Consider the following 18,128-nt stretch of genomic DNA (forward strand, 5'->3'; position numbering starts at 1 on the left):
TAGAGTTCATCATTTGGAAGTCGGATTTTCCTAAAGATGTTACAAAGTTTGATTTTAAAGATTATTATGACTCATCTTTCAATTGGATGCATAGATACTCTACTTAGTAGTTTTAACAAAAGATACTTCTCATCATCTTTTAACTTCTGAAAAAGCTGTCATCTAATCTGATTAGTTTGGTGTTTGAGAAAATTTTAAAAATTGGAACCAATTTTCCAAGGGTCACCTCTCAAATGGGTCCTACATTTCTTTGAGGAATTAGTCTATATATGTCGATTACTCTTCAAGACAATTTTTGATGTTCTCCATACAATGTGTTAGGTAAAGCAATTTTTTTTTTTTTTAGCTGTATGTTCTTAAATATACACAAAATGTGATGAATTTTTCGTAAGTAACAAGATTCTGTTATTGGTCTTGCCTGAAGGAGGACTTGAGTTTCTCTACTTCCTTCAACAGGGAAGCATTTCCTTCACAAGCTTCTGTCAGAAACCGGAATCTTTTCTCAGTTTCGCTCTCCTTCGTCCATTCAGGCTGTGGGGATGCGAACTGCTTGTTATGTCGGATAAGCTGCAGCATCAGGCCCTGTAATTATATTTCATGAATGACAATGAATTAGTGTGAGCCCAAACTGGAGGACTGGAGGAGGAAATGGAAGCAGAAAATGCAAGATCTGGAGACATCATCACAGGTATTAGTTTTGGACAGCCTAGTCTGACAGACAAGAAGAGATGGCATTTATTTGTTTTATTCATTTTTATGGACAGTCAGTTAGGCAGTGCTCAGCAGCTCCAATAATCGTCCAGGAGCAGCCAAGGGACATGACTCAATGATAAAACTGCTAGACTGCAAGATACCTGTGATTTTGCATAGGGAACAGTGTGTTTTGATACACATCACTAGAAAGAAAAAAACAAAACAGAAAATAGCAACCCAAATGTGTGTATCAAAACACATTTTTCCCCTTTGGCATATCTATATTTTGGTGAGGGAAATGTTAAATAAGCTCACTTTTTCTGTCTCTCATCATTTGGAAGGACCAAAATACCTTCTTCTTTTCTTCTACCTTCGTGGTCCCTTTTTTTTTTTTTACTTTTCAATTTTCAAACCCTCTATACTGTCCACCCATGCTTGGAGTTCCAGATGTGTTGAGTTTTCTCTTGTTCTTTTTTCTTTTCTTCCCCTTCACAATTTTTTATAAATTTTTCTCTCATTTTCTTCATCTTTTTAATGAAACTTATAAGCATGAAAATAAAAGAAGGGATGATCCATGAAAATTAAAATAAAAGGTAGAGGACGGAAAGGAAAGAGGAAAAATTAGAAATAGGACTTGATGGGTGCAAGTGGGTATAAGAAGATAAAGAAGATGAGAATATTTTTGTACTTCATACTAATTTTACTTTTAAATAAAAAAACAATTAGGTGGTGTAGAGGGAGATCGACAAGAATATTTAACATCACATGCATGGCAAGGAGCAGTACATGGAAAAAGTGTGAGGGTAATTATGCATGTACAAAACTAATTTATCACACACATGGCAAAGTTCAGTAGTTTCCAAATAACTTGCATACCTCATGTTGTCGCTTACGAGAGTAATCTCTAAGGAGGGACTTTGCGAGCTTATTCCTCAGTGATAACTTAACATCAGCATCATCTTCAAAAATGAATGATGAAAGGTGGTGCAAAACCAGTGTAAATGTAACTGATCCTCTAGTTGCAGCTCGGTCCAGAGCACCAGTAACCCATGACTTGACATAAGCTTCCAAAATCCCTTCATTATTCTGCAAAATAAGAGTTTGAATTCCCACTCATTGTGTTTTGGGGTGTCTAACAAATAAATTGACATGTAGTCAACTTTCTCTTGTAGTGCTTGAACATGAAGTAACATTTTATAATCGTTCTAATGAATTATCACACAATCAAGTTTGTGAGAATGGCTTTTAAAAACAATTCTTGGTTGTTTTCAACAATAAAATTCTATTTGAGAATTCAATTACAATAAGTTGAAAGAGAATAACAAGATGACAAGAAAGGATAGGGTTTAGGGTTATGTAAGAGTGATTTCTCCATGTTTTCCTTTGGTTTTCGAAACAGTTCACAAAAAAACAAGCATAAAAATCTTAAATTTGTTTTAAAAAATCATTCTTTTTTCAAAATGAAGTTTCAAAAAATTGTTTTCAGTCCAAAATTTATCTAACATTTTCAGAAAATTGTTTTTAAATAATAATTGTCAACCAGACCCTAAATTTCATGTTCTTTTGCTTTAGCATGGACTTCCAGAGGAATCAATAATCGGATGTTATGATGTTTTCTTTCAAATGTTTTCATTGCAGCAGGCTCTTGAAGTTAATTTTGTAAACAAATCAATGGTTTGGTAGTGGTACCTCAACTGGTTCAAGATAGCCTTCAGCATCAGCAGAACATTTCTCCAATGGTGGCAGAAGTTCAAGGACACGGGCATTAGATAGCGCATTCCAAGCAGCGAGCCGTACTGGAGCTTCTACACTTCGGTGTAGATAAATGGCAACTTGCCGGCCATAGATCAGATCACCATAAGATATAGCAGCAAACTGCTCCACGAGAGTTTCGATAAATGTGGAGTAACTCTCATGAATATCTGATTGAAACCTCAGGAACTCGATGCTGTTTTTCTCTCCAGTTTCTGGCATAGGTTTGGTGCTTCTGTGAACCCTTGATTCATCAAGAAGCTGCCCGTACAGCTCCTGCAAAGCTTCATAGACATCCCTACTTTTCTCCTCTTCAAGCACACTCATTCCATCAAGTAAGGTCACAGACAAAGAATGCAGTTTCCAAATTACTGGTACACTCCGAACAGGAGAAGGCACATCAGAGGAAAGGAAAGAGGACATTGCCTCAATACCTAAAAGAAAGAAAAGTCCACCTCTAGCTACCTCAAGAAAATCAGTGGGGTTCTTCACCAAATTTTGTATATTAGAAGTACTAGGAGGCTCAGCATGTTTACCATCATGGATGGTTGATATTGGACTCAGAAACCAGTGCACAGGAAGTGGAAGTCTTTGGTGAGCCCACTCTACTAACAAAGAAGGGCAGTCATGATCTTGAATGGTCGTATTTGATATGTCCATGTCCTCGGGAATGGTGTCCAGAGATTCACTACCCTTAGTTGACGCTTTTTGGCCAGAAGAACTCTTGCTTTCCACTGCTTTAAACTTCTTTTTTACACACAGCCATCTCTTTCTGAAGTGAGAAGCTAACATCTTACTGAAGATCAGAAAGTCCTCTTCTTGATATACCCAACCAAATTGTTTAATTTCCTTATTAAGGTGAAGAAAACGGCAAATACAGAGATTAAGGTACTTTAGAACAGGGACTTGGAGCAAGATATCCAATGCCTTCTCCATGGTCACTCTATTCCTTGGTCCTAAAGTTAAACATACTTCCAAAGCAGAGTTGATCCTTTGAATGGTAAATGTCATGTCCTCATCCAAAGGTATATCTTCAGAAAACAAAAACGGAAAGATTTCAAGCAAGTGAATGAGCAATTCTGCATCTGTTTGTGCCAACAAAACAGTTTTGGACCAAAACCCTCCACCAGAGGCACCCCAACCAAGTCCAACTCCTGGAGCTGGACCTCCTCTTCCAAATATCTCAATAGACTGCAAATAATGCCACTCTGAAGTAACTAGCTTCATGAAAGTAATTAGCCCAGTTTTCAATTCAATTAGTGACCATTTGAGTACCCCATCTTCAAGTACTTTCCCCTCTTTTGCGAAACTGTGTCCTTGGAAAGATGGAGTTTGTATCTCAGTCTTAGCCAGCTGGATCAAGTTATCAAGGGAAACAACCTGCTGGACTAGTCCATGAAGGCAACAAGTAGAACCTAAGGATATTTCATAATCACCATGATGTCTCAAATGACACAGCTCCTCAATGAAAGAGCAACCTGCAGAAGGATCAGTTCCATATTCTTTGTCATTCACACCTGGGAAGCTCAGAAACGAATTATTAATTACTTCTAGTCCAATTTTGGAGACAAATTCAGGCAGCCCTGGCAGGAGCCCACCACTTTCAGGCAGGCTGATGGTATCTTCTGGGGTCACTCTTTTGAGCACACTAGAAAGCATGTGCATGGTAGCTGAAATCACCCATAACAAGGGTCTCATTGACAAATCTTTGTGAACAGAATTGCTCTCAATTCCTTTTTGTTGGTCAAAGAATCTAGAAATGTCTGGATTGGTTTTGAAAGCCATCCACTTCAAAGCTATATTGACTATAGGACCCACATGGCTCCAAGACCAGGTCTCTTTGTCATCATCCACAAGCTCTGATATATGCTTCTGTGAACTAAAATTTGAAAGTCTTCTAGCCAGAGACTCCAGAACAAGGTATGCTTCTGTGGTGATGGCAGCAAATTCATTAAGAACATTGTTCTCAATGAGTTTTTCAAATGTAGGTGGATTCAACCACAGGTGCATGGCAGGGAAAAAATCTCCAAAGTAAGATACACAATATCCATATTGAATGCAGACCTTCCAAAAGCGTAGTTGTTCAACCATCAAAGCTGACGCATGTTTACAGTTTTCTTTCCCTGATTTTATCCACTGATCGAGGGACAATGGACATTGATACAAATTCGAAGTTGCATCCTGGAAAATCCCACTCTTTATGAACTCTATACAATTCTTCTTGTCAGATTGAGCCAACACCTTTTTCACATTAAACAGAAAGTAAGTATAAATTTGTGTTGTATTTGGGGCCAAAATAATTTACTGCCTTGTAAGAATTTGAAACAAGCATACATCACAACTACTGGAAACATGTCAAAGAAAATGCATACCTTCAAGAGAGTGACTGACTTTATCTTAGAAGGATAGACTCCCATCTTGTCCTTTTCAGCAAATCTGCCAACAACCGTCTGAACAAGCCTTTCACACTTTATAATTGCATTTGCACATGTTGGGGAATGCCTTGCTATTGCAATAAGTATAGAAATCATGCATTCTTCCAAAGCTACTGTAGGATCGGTCTGAAATCATATGAATCAACATGTTATAGATTATAGTACTAAGAACAGTTGCACTGACATTTTTGAGGAAACTATTACTATAAACAGATCAAGCAGTGCACAGCATTTCAAAAAGACTGTCCATTTAGTAACTATCTCTTGCTATCAAATCCTTCACACAGATACTTCTTTAGGAAAATATGTTAGTGGGTCCAGCGGGCAGATTGACAGATTAACTGTCCATTATTTGGGCTGTACACCATTCTTGAGCCTAATTTGTATCTGTTGGGGGTCTCAGACAATAAAATTGATCCTTTGACCCACATAACTAAAGCCAGCCATTAGACCTCAGCCAGCTTTGGTTTGAGAAGGTCCATACAAGTAAGCTTCTGTTTCATAATAGCCATCTTCTGCGGGCTTGGTTGTCTAAACTTTGCCCCAGCTTATTAAGCAGTAAGCCCCTATCTTCTAGGCCATCACAGCCACTGGATCATCATCTTCACAATTATAGGCATCAGATGCCAACAAGATGGTAATTACTTAATCAACACACATCTAGTGAAGAAATCAGACATTTATTACAATTTGAAAGTTACAAAGAAGACTTTTCTGACCAAACCTAGCAAACTATAAGTGCTTTACATCTGAGACGAAGAAGGAACAAAAAATAAATAAATTATAGTTAGATCCTTAAGCAAAGGAAAGAGTAAAGTTTTCATCTGAAAAATGTTGCACATAGTGTAGTCTCATTCAGTCTTCTTGTCTTTGAAATGCGGACAAGAGATCAGTTTTATTTCATAAATCTTTGAGACACTGAGCTTGTTTGGAAATCATCTTTAAAAACAATTTTCTATTCTTAAAAATAGAAAACTGTTTTTTAGACTCAAAAACACATATAGTAATTATTTGACAAAAAAATAGTTTTTTGAGAACTTATTCTGAAAACAAAGTATTTTTTGAAAATGCATTTTAATTGTTTTCACTTGTTTATTAGGGGTTGTTTTAAAAATAATTTTACAAATATGCAGAATTATTGAAAAGAAAATATTTGGAAACATAGAAAACAAGTTGAGAACATTCCAAGTTCCCAATATGACTTTTATTCTAGAAAACCTCAGAGAATTGTTTTTAGAACTATTTTAAAAAACATCTCCAGATAGGCCCCTAAGAGTTTTCTTTAACCGAAAAACTTCTAGGAAAAGCATCTTTATCACAAAATGCTTACCTCCAACAGATAACGAATCCTAGGAAGGATTCCCATCCTAACCAAACCTGCAGCAAAATCTTGTCCAGCAACAACAATATCATCCTGAATGGTGAGTTTTTCTTCACTCTTGGCATCCATGATATCCTCACTTAAAGGAAAAATATTAGAAGGTTTGGTGTTGTATTTCCAAAATCCACCATGAAGGAAACCAAGCTCAATCTCTGGTCTACTTCGGAACACCGGGGCAGTACATACAACTTTCTTGCAAGTTGCTAGTCTCTAGAAGCAAAGAATGTTAGACTTAAATGCAGAATCATTTGAAATAATAAGGGAAGGGCAATCATTAGAATACAACTCTTACCTCCGAGACATCAACAAAGTACTCATTCATATCACAGCTCAGTACGCACTGAATAACTTTGGCACAAGCCAAAACCACAGAATTGTGGTTATCATCAAGAGACATCCTACAAATCAACCAAAGTGCTATTCATCACTAAAGGTATAAGAAACAGAAGATGGTCAAACAAATCAAATACAATACTAAAGAGAAGAAATATTCTTTGTCATATAACCAAAATTCAGACAAAAGCACACCACATTTTAGTTCCAATTTAGGCATCAAATATAGCTATAGCTGGCAGAGACATCACAACCAATAATTTTCTGAGAAATATATTTCATAAGCTAAAAATGACCACATTCAAAGAGTTAATAAGTCCCTTATAAGGAGTGCAAATTTGAGGAGGCAACCTAAAGGTCTTAAACAGTTTTGCAAGACAGGTTTTGACCAGTTTAGCAATGTAGTGTAGAGGTATAGGCTGAAGCAAATTTTTCGTGATCAGTCTATGTTTGCTCCAAGAAGATGTCTTAAATGTGCTCCAAGAAAAGCACAGTATTCAGATTTCTGGTATGTAGAAAATCACTAAGTTTCCAACAGTGATTAGGCTAGTGCACAATGTGCACCTCAAATGCAAGATCTAGAGATTCCAAGCTTCTTGGTGAGAAGCTTGTAACATAGAGGTGGCCCTTGTTACAAACTCAAGTTCCAAAGGAGGGTATAGAATTCTGACTCATGTCAAATAAGCCTCCTTCTAATATTGGGCTCCTAAAATTGATCCTATCAAACTGCCTATGAAAAAAACAAAGTATATCTCGTGAAACTGTTATGTGTGAATCAAGAAGATGTATTTTGTCAATAGTCCTGCATCCATGAGAGAATTAATCATATTAAAGTTAACCTCAATTCTTTTACTAAGATGAAATACAAGAAGATTTTCCACCATATGTGAAAAAGAATAATGAGTTTACAACTTGAAAGCAGATATAGATCCACAGGGAAGACGTTCAATGAAAATAAAGAACATAAGCATTCAGATTTCACCTCAGTGCTAAAACAAGCTCTGGTTCTGGGCCTAGTGCATAAGCCCAAACTGCCTCCCAGTCAATAAACACACCGCTGTTATTAACACTTCTCATGGTATACCCAACCTGATGTTGGTGAATATTGTCCAATGCCTTATACAGCACAGACGCAAGGAGATGATATGCAAGGGCCCGTTGTCCTGGCACCTGAAATTTACATTTTAAGAACAGGTCAAGAAAGAATGCCATGAAATATAGACATATCATCATATGAAAAAAATTTAATGTATAGAAGAGATGTTAACAACTGTGTTGTGTAACTCTTGGGAGTGAATATTCACAATATACAACAAAACCATAAACATTCTACTATACACCACACAAACTTCAGTGGATTTACCTTTCACATAACATAAAGAAGGGGAAGAACATGAAGAAGACAATGGTCACTTATTTCTAAATTAAACAATGTGAACTTATAATGACTGAGCACTAAGATATGATCTAAACTAACCGTGCTCCTAGCCAGTGCTAGAGCTTCTTTAATTGTGTAACCTGCTGCACCAGGGTCTCCCTCGGTTCGGAGGAAGTCTCGTTCAGTAACATTATCAGCATTATACCCACTACGAACAGAATTGTTATCTGTTATATGAAAACCAAGAGGGGAAAGAATTAAACAATACCATAATAGTAATCTTCATGACAAGTGAGAAAATCCACTAAATTGGGTGAGGGACAAGAACATTCTGATTAGAAATAGAATGCACAAAGATTGGGCATTTGAAGAACCAAGAAATAATAAAAATAAAAAAAATAAAAAGAAAAGAAAAGGAAATCCAAATAAGTATCTCAACTTGGTAATTAATACAATAATTCACCCAAAAATTAGAATGAACTCAAATAAACCAATAGAAGTAATTGACCAAGAAACTTGGTTTTCATGACAACAGGCAAATACCTCAATCAAGGGGGGAAAAACTTGGTGAACTTCCTTGAAAGAAAAAAAAAAAAAACCAAACTGTTCTGAAATTTTTTGAAAATTTCATAAAATACCTATGAATTATATAATTTGGGTAGGGAGCACCAATGTCAACTTCTGGCTAACAGAAGCTACAGCTGAAACTGTCAAAATCACTTCTGGCTAACAGTATTAAATTTTGCCCTTAATATCTTCTTCATAACCACCAGATTTAGAATTATCATTTCCCTCTATTCTTATACAGACCTCTCCACATGGACCACACCATAACTGCTAACTTTAGCTCTGTGTGTTCAAATATTAGGAGTACTTGGTTCACAGAGTTATCCTCCATCCTTCATCTTCCTCATCCAAACCAGGTTTATAGTTATGTAGGATTTCCATTAGAACCTTTATACTCTAAAATTTAACGTCATTGTTCATCATGAATTTGTTCATAAAAAATATTTGGTCATCTAAGCAAAGTGTCTGCAGCAAATGGATCCCAAAATTATTCTCTACCCTTCATCTTCCTCATCTAAAACCAGATCTCTAGCTACACTAATTTTCAGGTTAGAACATTGCCCTCAAAATTGCTCAGAGTGCTTCAAGAGAAGCACCAATTAAAACTGCAGTAGACCAATCACCAAACTCTATTTAATAAACATTGGCTTTATGCCAAATTGATGCAGCTAAAATTTGCAAATGGAATATACACAAGGATTCTTTTTTGAAACCCACTTTAAGAATAGTCTAAAACATATTTTAGGTGACTGCATCTCTTCTTTAAAAACTCTATCCGGCAAAATTTTCATTCAAAATCATAAGAAAGAACAGTCACAACTTCAACTCATCAAACTTGCATATTCAGGAATTAACCCCTTCATTAAATGCTACAAAATTTCCAGGTCATGCAGTCAGTGTCCAATTGAACTTTTTGACCAAGGAGCCAAATTCCCATAACATAAAGCCACACACCTTAATTATTAGAAGTAAACAAAAGGGACTGCTAAGACCACTAAGATACTTAAAACCAAAAGTTAAGATCGAAGTTTCTCCCCTTAGTCCTAAAATTTGAAAGCTACTTGATCAATGCTCATTCATATTGGGTTTCTATGATCCAACTGTACAGTTTGTATATCAAAAGAGAAAAGAAGGAAAAGAAAAGGATTCAATGGGCTCCTAGTCAAAAGACAAGTCAAAATATGTAGGATTGTCACATTTACTAGAGAGAAGCCTTGTTTCTGAAATATGAACATCTGAAGTGGGACACACAAACCCAGAAGCTATGGAGATTTTAGAGGAACTATTAAACTTAAATTAGTTGATTGAGTATAATGATAGCTGATGTTCACATGCCTTAAAACAAGAATCATCTAGAATAGTAGCATAAAGCAAGACATGAATCAATAGGTGAAGGCTTGACAATTATCCCACACCAGTAACTAAATCTATCATACGGCTCAAAAATCCTGAGAGAATGGTAAAAAATGCATTAACAAAATAAACAAAGAACAGTAAACAATAGCATTGAAAAACAAAAATTAAAAATAATGATAGTAATAGTAAAATGTAATAGCAATAGTTCTATACAGCCTTACCAGCCTTGGATACCTGGCCAAAATCATTTTCAATAACAGTTCCATCCCAAGAAAACCTTAAATCCCTGACAGCCTCAACTCTCCCACTCCAAGCATTCCACAAACCGCTGTTGCCTGGACCAGAATTCTGTAAAGCAACATTATCTTGTCCCCTCTGTGCATCTTTTGAGGCTGTTTCTGTCACCATATGAGAATCATCACTCTCCACGACTGAGAAACCTTTTGTGTCTTGTGTCAACTGATTCTCATCTTGTAAATTATGCAATTGGCCATTGGTAGCCAGATCTGACCCTGAGCATTTTTGCTTCTTCAGTTTGTCTTGGCCCCGTTTTTTTAGCATCTTCAGTAATGTGGGGTTCATCTTCTCCATTATCTCAGCCTGTGCTTCTGCAATCTCTTCATGTGACATTCTCTCCAACTGTGCACGATTTTCAGCATCAATTTGACTCTCAAGAGTCATGGATCCTTGGTCAATTCCAAAATTTTCTGACCCAGGAACCATATGTGATTGCTCCTCCATATTCACTTGCCCTTGATTCTTTTGCACCTCTACTAGTCTAGGCCTCATACTTTCTACTATCTCAGGTTGTGCTCTCGCAATATTAGGCACTGGATCCAATTTATCTAATTCCATATTGTCAGCAACAGAATTTAATCCTGATTCTACATTCATTTCTTTAGGATTAAGCACATCAGCATCAGCTAATGCTGCGTAAGAAGACATCTTTCTCTTGTCTGCATTTTCAGTTGTTTTGCCCTTGTTGTTTTGCTCCTTAAGTTCTGCTAATAAAACCTTATCTTTCTTTTCAGCAGGAAGAAGAGAATTATCATTAGGGACTAGCTCTCTCCAGTTGCTCAAATCCAAACCCTTCTTCTGTTTCCTTTCTATAGGATTAGCAAAAGCAGCTATTTGATCAAAACCAGTAAGATCCATATCTTCTCCATCATCACTATCACTATTGTCAGCACCCTTTTTATCATTCCCACCACCCATCTTACTGCCAAATGGACTCCAATGCTGTGAAATTGAATTTTTATAAGTTCATGAAACAACAAAACGGATTTCTTTCTAGTGCTTTCCTATAAATGAGTGTCACTCATACAGGGTAGTTCTCAAAGTAAATGTAAGATGTATAGTTCACATGTAACAACTGATTCAACCACATGGCAATAACACCCCATTTGTCCAAAATAACCCTTACTAAGCCAAACAGTTACAGAAAGCTCAGTTGAATTTCCGTTTGCTCATCATAAATAATGGAAAATTCAAGACTGAAACTTCCATTTGGAAAAAAATAAATAAATCATTTTCTGCATTTTCTAAGCACCCATGCAGCTGGAGCCCTAAATGCAAACGTGGGCAATGTATAAATGAGTGATGAATAACAATAAGAGTATGAAAAAAAAAAAAAAAGTCCATGGAACAATGAAAAATTCAAGAATGAAATTTCCATTTTTTTTTCCTAGTTTCCGGCCTTTTCACAGCCTCCAAACAGCAGGAGCCCATATGTAAACTTTGAACGCTGAATAAAAATAAGAGTATTGAAAAAAAAGGCTCATTAAATAATAAAAAATTCAAAATTGAAACTTCGAATTCCTTTTCATTTCCTGCATTTTCTGGGCATGCGCCCTAACAGAAAAGTGGGCAGCTGCGGAAACCAGTAAATGATCAATGGTAATAAGAATGAGGGAAAAAAAAGTCCATTAAATAATGAAAATAAAAATAACATCCATTTTTTTTTTTCCATTTCCCGAATTTCTCAGCATCCAAACAGCTGGAAACTTTACAAACGAGCCAAAGACGGACCATAACAAGAGTCTGAAAAAAAAAGAGAAAGAAAGCTCACCGGACCGTGAGAGCGGTGTCGTGCGACCGGAAAAGGGAGAACAGTGGGCTGAGGAGCGGAAGAGGGAGCAGGAGGCTTACCGGAAATGCCCTTTTCGACTATGCTGCCGACAAGGCGAGCGCCCTCATCTTCGTTGATTCGCATCGCTTTGGCTCCAATCATCTTCCTTTGAGAAGGCCTTTGGGGACCGCTGCTTTTGCTGCTGCTGCTGCCCTGCTTCTTCTCCATGGAAAAATCTTCTCCACTTGATTGAGAGAACTCCGAACCCCGAATTTAGCGTAATTCTGAGAGAAAATCAGTGTAGAAGTTCTCAGTTCCTTGGTCTTCGTTGTTCAATTTGATGAATGGAGCTTCTGAGAATAGGAGGAAGGGTTTAAGGTTTTATTTCTTATGCACGTTGAATTCACTATTAAAATATTATAGAATTTAATTTAAAAATAAAATAAAGATATAAAATATATTTGTGGTATATTTTTCATGTCATTATTTATATTTAGCTTTAATTAATTTATGCCGAGATGGCACAATATGAATGGGGAAGTGCACGTCAATTTCACTCTTTCAAAACGCAGCGTTTTACCAATTCATAGAAAAAAATTTTGGTACCCAAACAAAGCCTTCCTGGCAGCTACCATCTCTTTCGCTCTCGGCTCTCACTTCCTCTGCACAGATCTACGCCACCCAACGACGTCGTTTCGAGAAGAAAGAAGCTCCTAGCCCTAGAAACCTTCTCTGCGGCCATAAATGGCGCTCAATCTTCGTCAGAAACAGACTGGTACCTCCATTTCTCTCCAGATCTCTCTCTACATGTACAGAATATTTGTATGTTCTTGCGTAGATCTCGGTTTTAGGGCTTTAACGAATCAAAGGATGTGAAATTGATGCAATTCTGATGGAAAAATCATTCCATTTCGTGGTATTTCAATTCGATCTGTTTTTTTTTTTTTTTTTACCCCTCTCCTTGAACTTGAAAATGCGTAATTCGAATATTGCATCTGAATTACTGGTTAACTCAATTGGATCGGAAAACGAAGAAACTGGTGTGAAAATAGTACGTTTAAGGTAAGATTTAATTTGTGTGGTTTTATGTCTGACTCTGATGCTGTATGTATTTCTTTAGAGCTTTGACGAAGAAAATGATGCGAGAAAAATGCATTTGAGATTTAAAAAAATATTCATTTTCTGTGATTGTTGTCGGTGAGTTGGATTCTTTTTACCAGAATGATAGCTTGAATGTTGAATCTGCACCAATCAGTTAATTCAACAGAAATCAATACATTTAAGATAAAAGACCAATCAAATTGTGTTGTTTCATGCTGCACTAAAATACTGGATCTATTCCTTTAAAGTTGTAAAGGAGAAAAGAAAAGAAAAAGATATGTAATCAATGCAATTGAGATAAAACATTATCAGTTAGCGTGATTTCATGTTTACTCAGATTGGTGAATTGGATCTATTTATTTTTTTCATTTTTAATTTCTTTAATTTTAATCTTTTTTATTGAACCAGAATGCCCATCTTGAATGTTAAATCTGAATCAACTGTTGAACTAACTGGAATAGTAAATGAAGAAAATGATATGAATTGATATTATATAAGGTAAAATCATTTGTGTTAATTCGAATGTTAGATCTATTCCTCTTGGTATTTAATAAAGAAAATGGTATGAAATTGACTTCAATCAGACAAAAGATCATCTGATCAGTGTGATTTCATGTTTAATTTGGTTGGTGAAGTTGATCTATATTTTTCTTTGCCTTGAACCAGAATGCATAACTCGAATGTTGAATCTGAATCAACCGGTGAACTCAACTGGAACGGCAAATGAAGAAGTTTACAAGATTTTAATATATGACAAGTATTGCCAAAACATGCTCTCTCCTTTAATTCATGTGAAAGATCTTCGTAAACACGGTGTAACCCTATATTTCCTCATTGATAAAGATCGAAAACCTGTACATGATGTACCTGCCGTCTACTTTGTCCAACCCAATCAGTCCAACATTCAGCGAATTGTTAATGATGCCTCTCACTCACTCTATGATAGCTTCCACCTCAATTTCTCTTCATCAATCCCTCGACCGCTTCTTGAGGATCTTGCATCTGGAATGTTGAATTCAGATTCAATTAATCGAATTTCTAAGGTGCATGATCAGTATTTGGAGTTTGTCACATTGGAAGAGAATTTGTTTTCGTTGGCACAGAAATCGAGCTATGTTCAGTTGAATGATCCCTCAGCAGGGGACCGAGAAATTGAGGAGATAATCGAAAAGATTGTGAGTGGACTTTTTTGTGTTCTTGCCACACTTGCAGTAGTGCCCATTATTCGATGCCCCGTGGTGGGCCTGCAGAGATGGTTGCTTCTGCTCTGGATCAGCGAATGCGAGATCATTTACTGTCAAAGAATAATTTATTTTCTGAAGGTGGGAATTTTGCGAGTTCATTTCAGCGGCCAATTTTGTGTATATTTGATCGGACTTTTGAGCTATCAGTTGGTATCCAGCATGACTTTAGGTATCGACCACTTGTTCATGATGTGCTGGGTTTGAAGCTTAATAGGTTGAGTGTGCCGGGAGAGAAGGGTGGGATGCGATCATATGAGTTAGACAGTTTTGATCCATTTTGGGTGGCAAATGGGTCATTGGAATTTCCTGAAGTTGCCATTGAGATAGAGACACAACTGAATAAGTATAAGAAGGATGTTGACGAGGTGAATAGACGGACAGGTGGAAATGCTGAGGAGTTTGATGGGCAAGACTTGATTGGCAATACAAAGCATTTAATGAATGCTGTGAACTCACTGCCTGAACTGACCGAGAGGAAGCAGGTGATTGATAAGCATACCAACATTGCAACAGTGTTGTTGGGTGAGATCAAGGAGAGGTCTCTTGATTCTTATGCTAAGAAAGAGTATGACATGATGGTCAGAGGAGGCATTGATCGGAATGAACTTCTAAGTGTCCTAAAAGGTAAGGGGACTAAGATGGATAAACTACGATTTGCAATTATGTTTCTAATTTCTACAGAAAGCATTCCTCAGTCAGAAGTGGAAATGGTGGAAGCAGCCCTCAGAGAGTCTGAGGTTGATACTAGTGCATTTCAGTATGTGAAAAAGATCAAGTCTTTGAATGTCTCATTGGCATCAGCAAATTCTGCCAGCAGAAGTAACATTGTTGATTGGGCTGAGAAACTCTATGGGCAGTCAATTAGTGCTGTTACTGCTGGTGTTAAGAATCTATTATCTAATGATCGGCAGCTAGCATTGACAAGGACAGTAGACGCCTTGATGGAAGGAAGGCCTAATCCTGAAATTGATTCCTATGTTCTGTATGATCCTCGAGCTCCTAAGTCAAGCTCTGGAGCAAGCCATCTGAAAGGACCATTTAAAGAAGCTATTGTATTCATGATTGGTGGTGGTAACTATGTGGAGTATGGAAGCTTGCAAGAGCTTGCACTTCGGCAGCAGCCAGTCAAGCATGTTATATATGGAACAACAGAAATTCTCACAGGGGCAGAGTTTGTAGAGCAGCTTAGTCTGTTAGGACAGAAGATGGGATTAGGTAGTAGCAGTGCTCCTCCAACCCATTAAGAAGTGTACTCCAAGTTTGCTTTTTGAATCATGAAATCTGACGGTGTATATGCACATAAGTGTGTTCATGGGAAATTAAAATTGTTGAAGAGTGCTATTTGAGAGAGTCAATTGAAGCTGGTAGCAGGAGGAATGCCTATGCATTTTTGGTTTTGAATTCCAGGCCCCCATGTGGGCTACAGCTGACATTCTGTAAGGTTATAGAAGAATGTGTTTATTATTTTCATTAATATGAGTAGGTTTCTAGTATTGAAAATTCTCTGTTTTGATCATTTTTATCATATTGAACTGCTTAATATCTGGGAATCAAATTGCTCTCCTTCTAACTCCAGTGAGATACAGCATGGTTCAATATTTTCTTCTATCACTTTGTATGCAACTTACACACTATGAAAAATGGAAAGTGATCTATCTTGAGGCATTTGGACTTAAATTTTTTATTTTTTTGTGGTTTTCTTTTTGCTGCTGCTGTTGTTGTGCAATGAATTGAAATCATGTTACAGCAGACTATATCCATGCTGTGACCCTTTTCATACCGAGGATGTGGGGCACTTCTGATCCTGTTAGTCTCTTGTCTATTATGTTATCTATTGGTTAAATTTTTTTGACACTTAAATTATAGTCCTTTTGTCTGATTCTCGTACTCTCATACACGCACAAATCAAACTTCTGCAGTTAATTGTGGTCCTATGCTACCACAGTTGTGATAATCCTCATGTCTTACATTGAAAAAGTCGAACGTAAAGTGGGAACATAAGCTGATCTCCAGGTTCGAATCGTTTTTGTCTGAAGTAACTACAATGTTGAGCAGCTGATGTTGATTTTTCTTTTAGTTTAATGAACACAATGCCTCAAAATCGTTACTCTAATGGCCTTGATTCATTTATTCTGCTTGTTTGCTTATTGGTATTGAAACACTCATGTTGAATGTATCATAAGAATTTAAATTTCCCTCAGATGTTTGCTTTCTAATCTCATACAAACCAACAAAGCATGGTGTCCGGCTGCAGCACCGAAGAGGTACCTGCCGACATGTACGCATTTAGGTCCCCATTATTTGGCATCCATTGTTTTGTATTTTGGTCCATTATTTTTACTTTATATATATGTATGTCTGTGTTTATGTACTGGGGTGTCTTGTGTCAACCTACCTATAACACTCACGCACTGGTTATTGCTTGGAACCAAAACAAACCCCTCCTAGCTCCGGTAACGAATGTTATGGACTATGGTGCCTGTTTAGGTAATTTTGTTAGAAGGTTTATGAATTTTTATTTATTTTTTAATATGTTTTTTTAGTTTATGGGAAGTACTAAGAAAAGGGGAAAAGATTTGATAAAGACTATGATTTTTTTTATATTTAGATGTCATGGAAAAGGTGGCCAAAAAAAATTATTATCTACATTTAGTTCTTAGAAAAATTGTGTGAAAATATGGAAAAAGGAAAATAATGAATAAAATAGGAAGAAAAAAAGTTTGAAGTTAATAAATGGCTTTTACAAGTTTTTACAAATTTATTTTACTTTTTTTTTTTCTCATATAAAGATTAATTAATTTGAAAAATATAGTTTTTATCTAATTTGAGTTGTATTTAATTTTCTAAGAGAATATTAAAGAAAGGAAAAATATGATAAATTAATTATTTTTTTTATAATTGCTTTGATTACGAAAAATAGTAAAAATAAATATAATTTAAATTAATTAGAAACTTATTTTCAAATTATTTAATTTTTATATAGAATATTTATATTATGTGAAATAAATTTGAAGTAGTATCTAAAATTAATTTATTATTATTTTTATTTTGTTTCTCTTTATTTTCTTGTTCTCATATTTTCCTTCAATTTGTTTATGAAGGAAATATAATGAAAGTTTTTCATGGTAAACAATACATGTGAAAATCTTTTTCATTAATGTATATTTTTTTTCTTTGATTAATATTTTCTGACAACCAAAAACAAATGAGAGGAAATGATAAATGCTTTTTTTTTTTTTCCCATTTTCTTTAAGAGAAAAGTACGAAATGTTGATAAATAGTGTATACCTAACAATTTAATTTTATTCTCTCAATTTTTCCATTGACATCTAAGAGAAAAATATTATAATCTTCCTTAACCTTTTTCATTTTTTACAATAGTCTTTATTATTTTCTTTTTCTCAAAATTTTTTATACTCCTGAGATTGAATTTGTGGAAAAAAAAAAAACTAGATAGAAAAATGTAAGGAAATATAAAATAAGGAAACTTCATAAAATTTTTCTAATTTATACATAAATAAAAGGTTGAGGAAAAAGAAATTAAAAGCCTGTCGGAAGTGATTTAAAAAAACATTTATAATATTTTTAACACTTAATTTTTTTTTATTTAAATGTTAAAAAGATTAGAAATGTTTTCTAGAATTATTATCAAATGCACTCTAAAAGAGTGTTTGTTTGCGTGATTTAAAAATCATTTTATGTTTTTAAAAATAAAAAATTATTTTAAAAATTTTCTAACGCTAGTTGCAACTGTTTTTTGAAAATATTTTTTAAAAATCAAAGTGAATAGATAACAATTTTTAGGGAACAAGTAGAGCCG

General features: G+C 35.6%; 2 protein-coding genes across 3 annotated transcripts; one reads left to right on the top strand and one right to left on the bottom strand.

Annotated features, from left to right (window-relative positions):
• Window positions 1-211: 211 nt before the first annotated feature.
• Window positions 212-12,327, bottom strand: LOC117911245 (transcriptional elongation regulator MINIYO). Of its 2 annotated transcripts, none has more exons than XM_034825543.1 (10): window positions 11,964-12,327; window positions 10,117-11,134; window positions 8,072-8,199; window positions 7,577-7,764; window positions 6,554-6,659; window positions 6,211-6,471; window positions 4,818-5,006; window positions 2,383-4,686; window positions 1,570-1,779; window positions 212-582 (listed from the first exon to the last, which is right to left on the bottom strand). In XM_034825543.1, exons 1-10 carry the CDS (start codon window positions 12,189-12,191, stop codon window positions 406-408), a joined length of 4,809 nt encoding a protein of 1,602 aa, XP_034681434.1. In that variant the 5' UTR covers window positions 12,192-12,327; the 3' UTR covers window positions 212-405. The 2 variants fall into 2 exon arrangements, with proteins under 2 accessions (XP_034681434.1, XP_034681435.1); XM_034825544.1 differs by having other exon boundaries at window positions 12,044-12,132.
• A 228-nt stretch (window positions 12,328-12,555) lies between these two features.
• LOC117911549 (SEC1 family transport protein SLY1-like) lies at window positions 12,556-15,969 on the top strand. Its single transcript, XM_034825955.1, is given in 3 exon segments — window positions 12,556-12,738; window positions 13,731-14,297; window positions 14,300-15,969. Coding segments are annotated over 3 exon segments (1,851 nt in total). The 5' UTR covers window positions 12,556-12,707; the 3' UTR covers window positions 15,553-15,969.
• The last annotated feature ends 2,159 nt before the right edge of the window (window positions 15,970-18,128 follow it).

Source organism: Vitis riparia, chromosome 3 (assembly GCF_004353265.1).
Source record: "Vitis riparia cultivar Riparia Gloire de Montpellier isolate 1030 chromosome 3, EGFV_Vit.rip_1.0, whole genome shotgun sequence".
In the NCBI taxonomy this organism is placed as follows: Eukaryota; Viridiplantae; Streptophyta; class Magnoliopsida; order Vitales; family Vitaceae; genus Vitis; species Vitis riparia.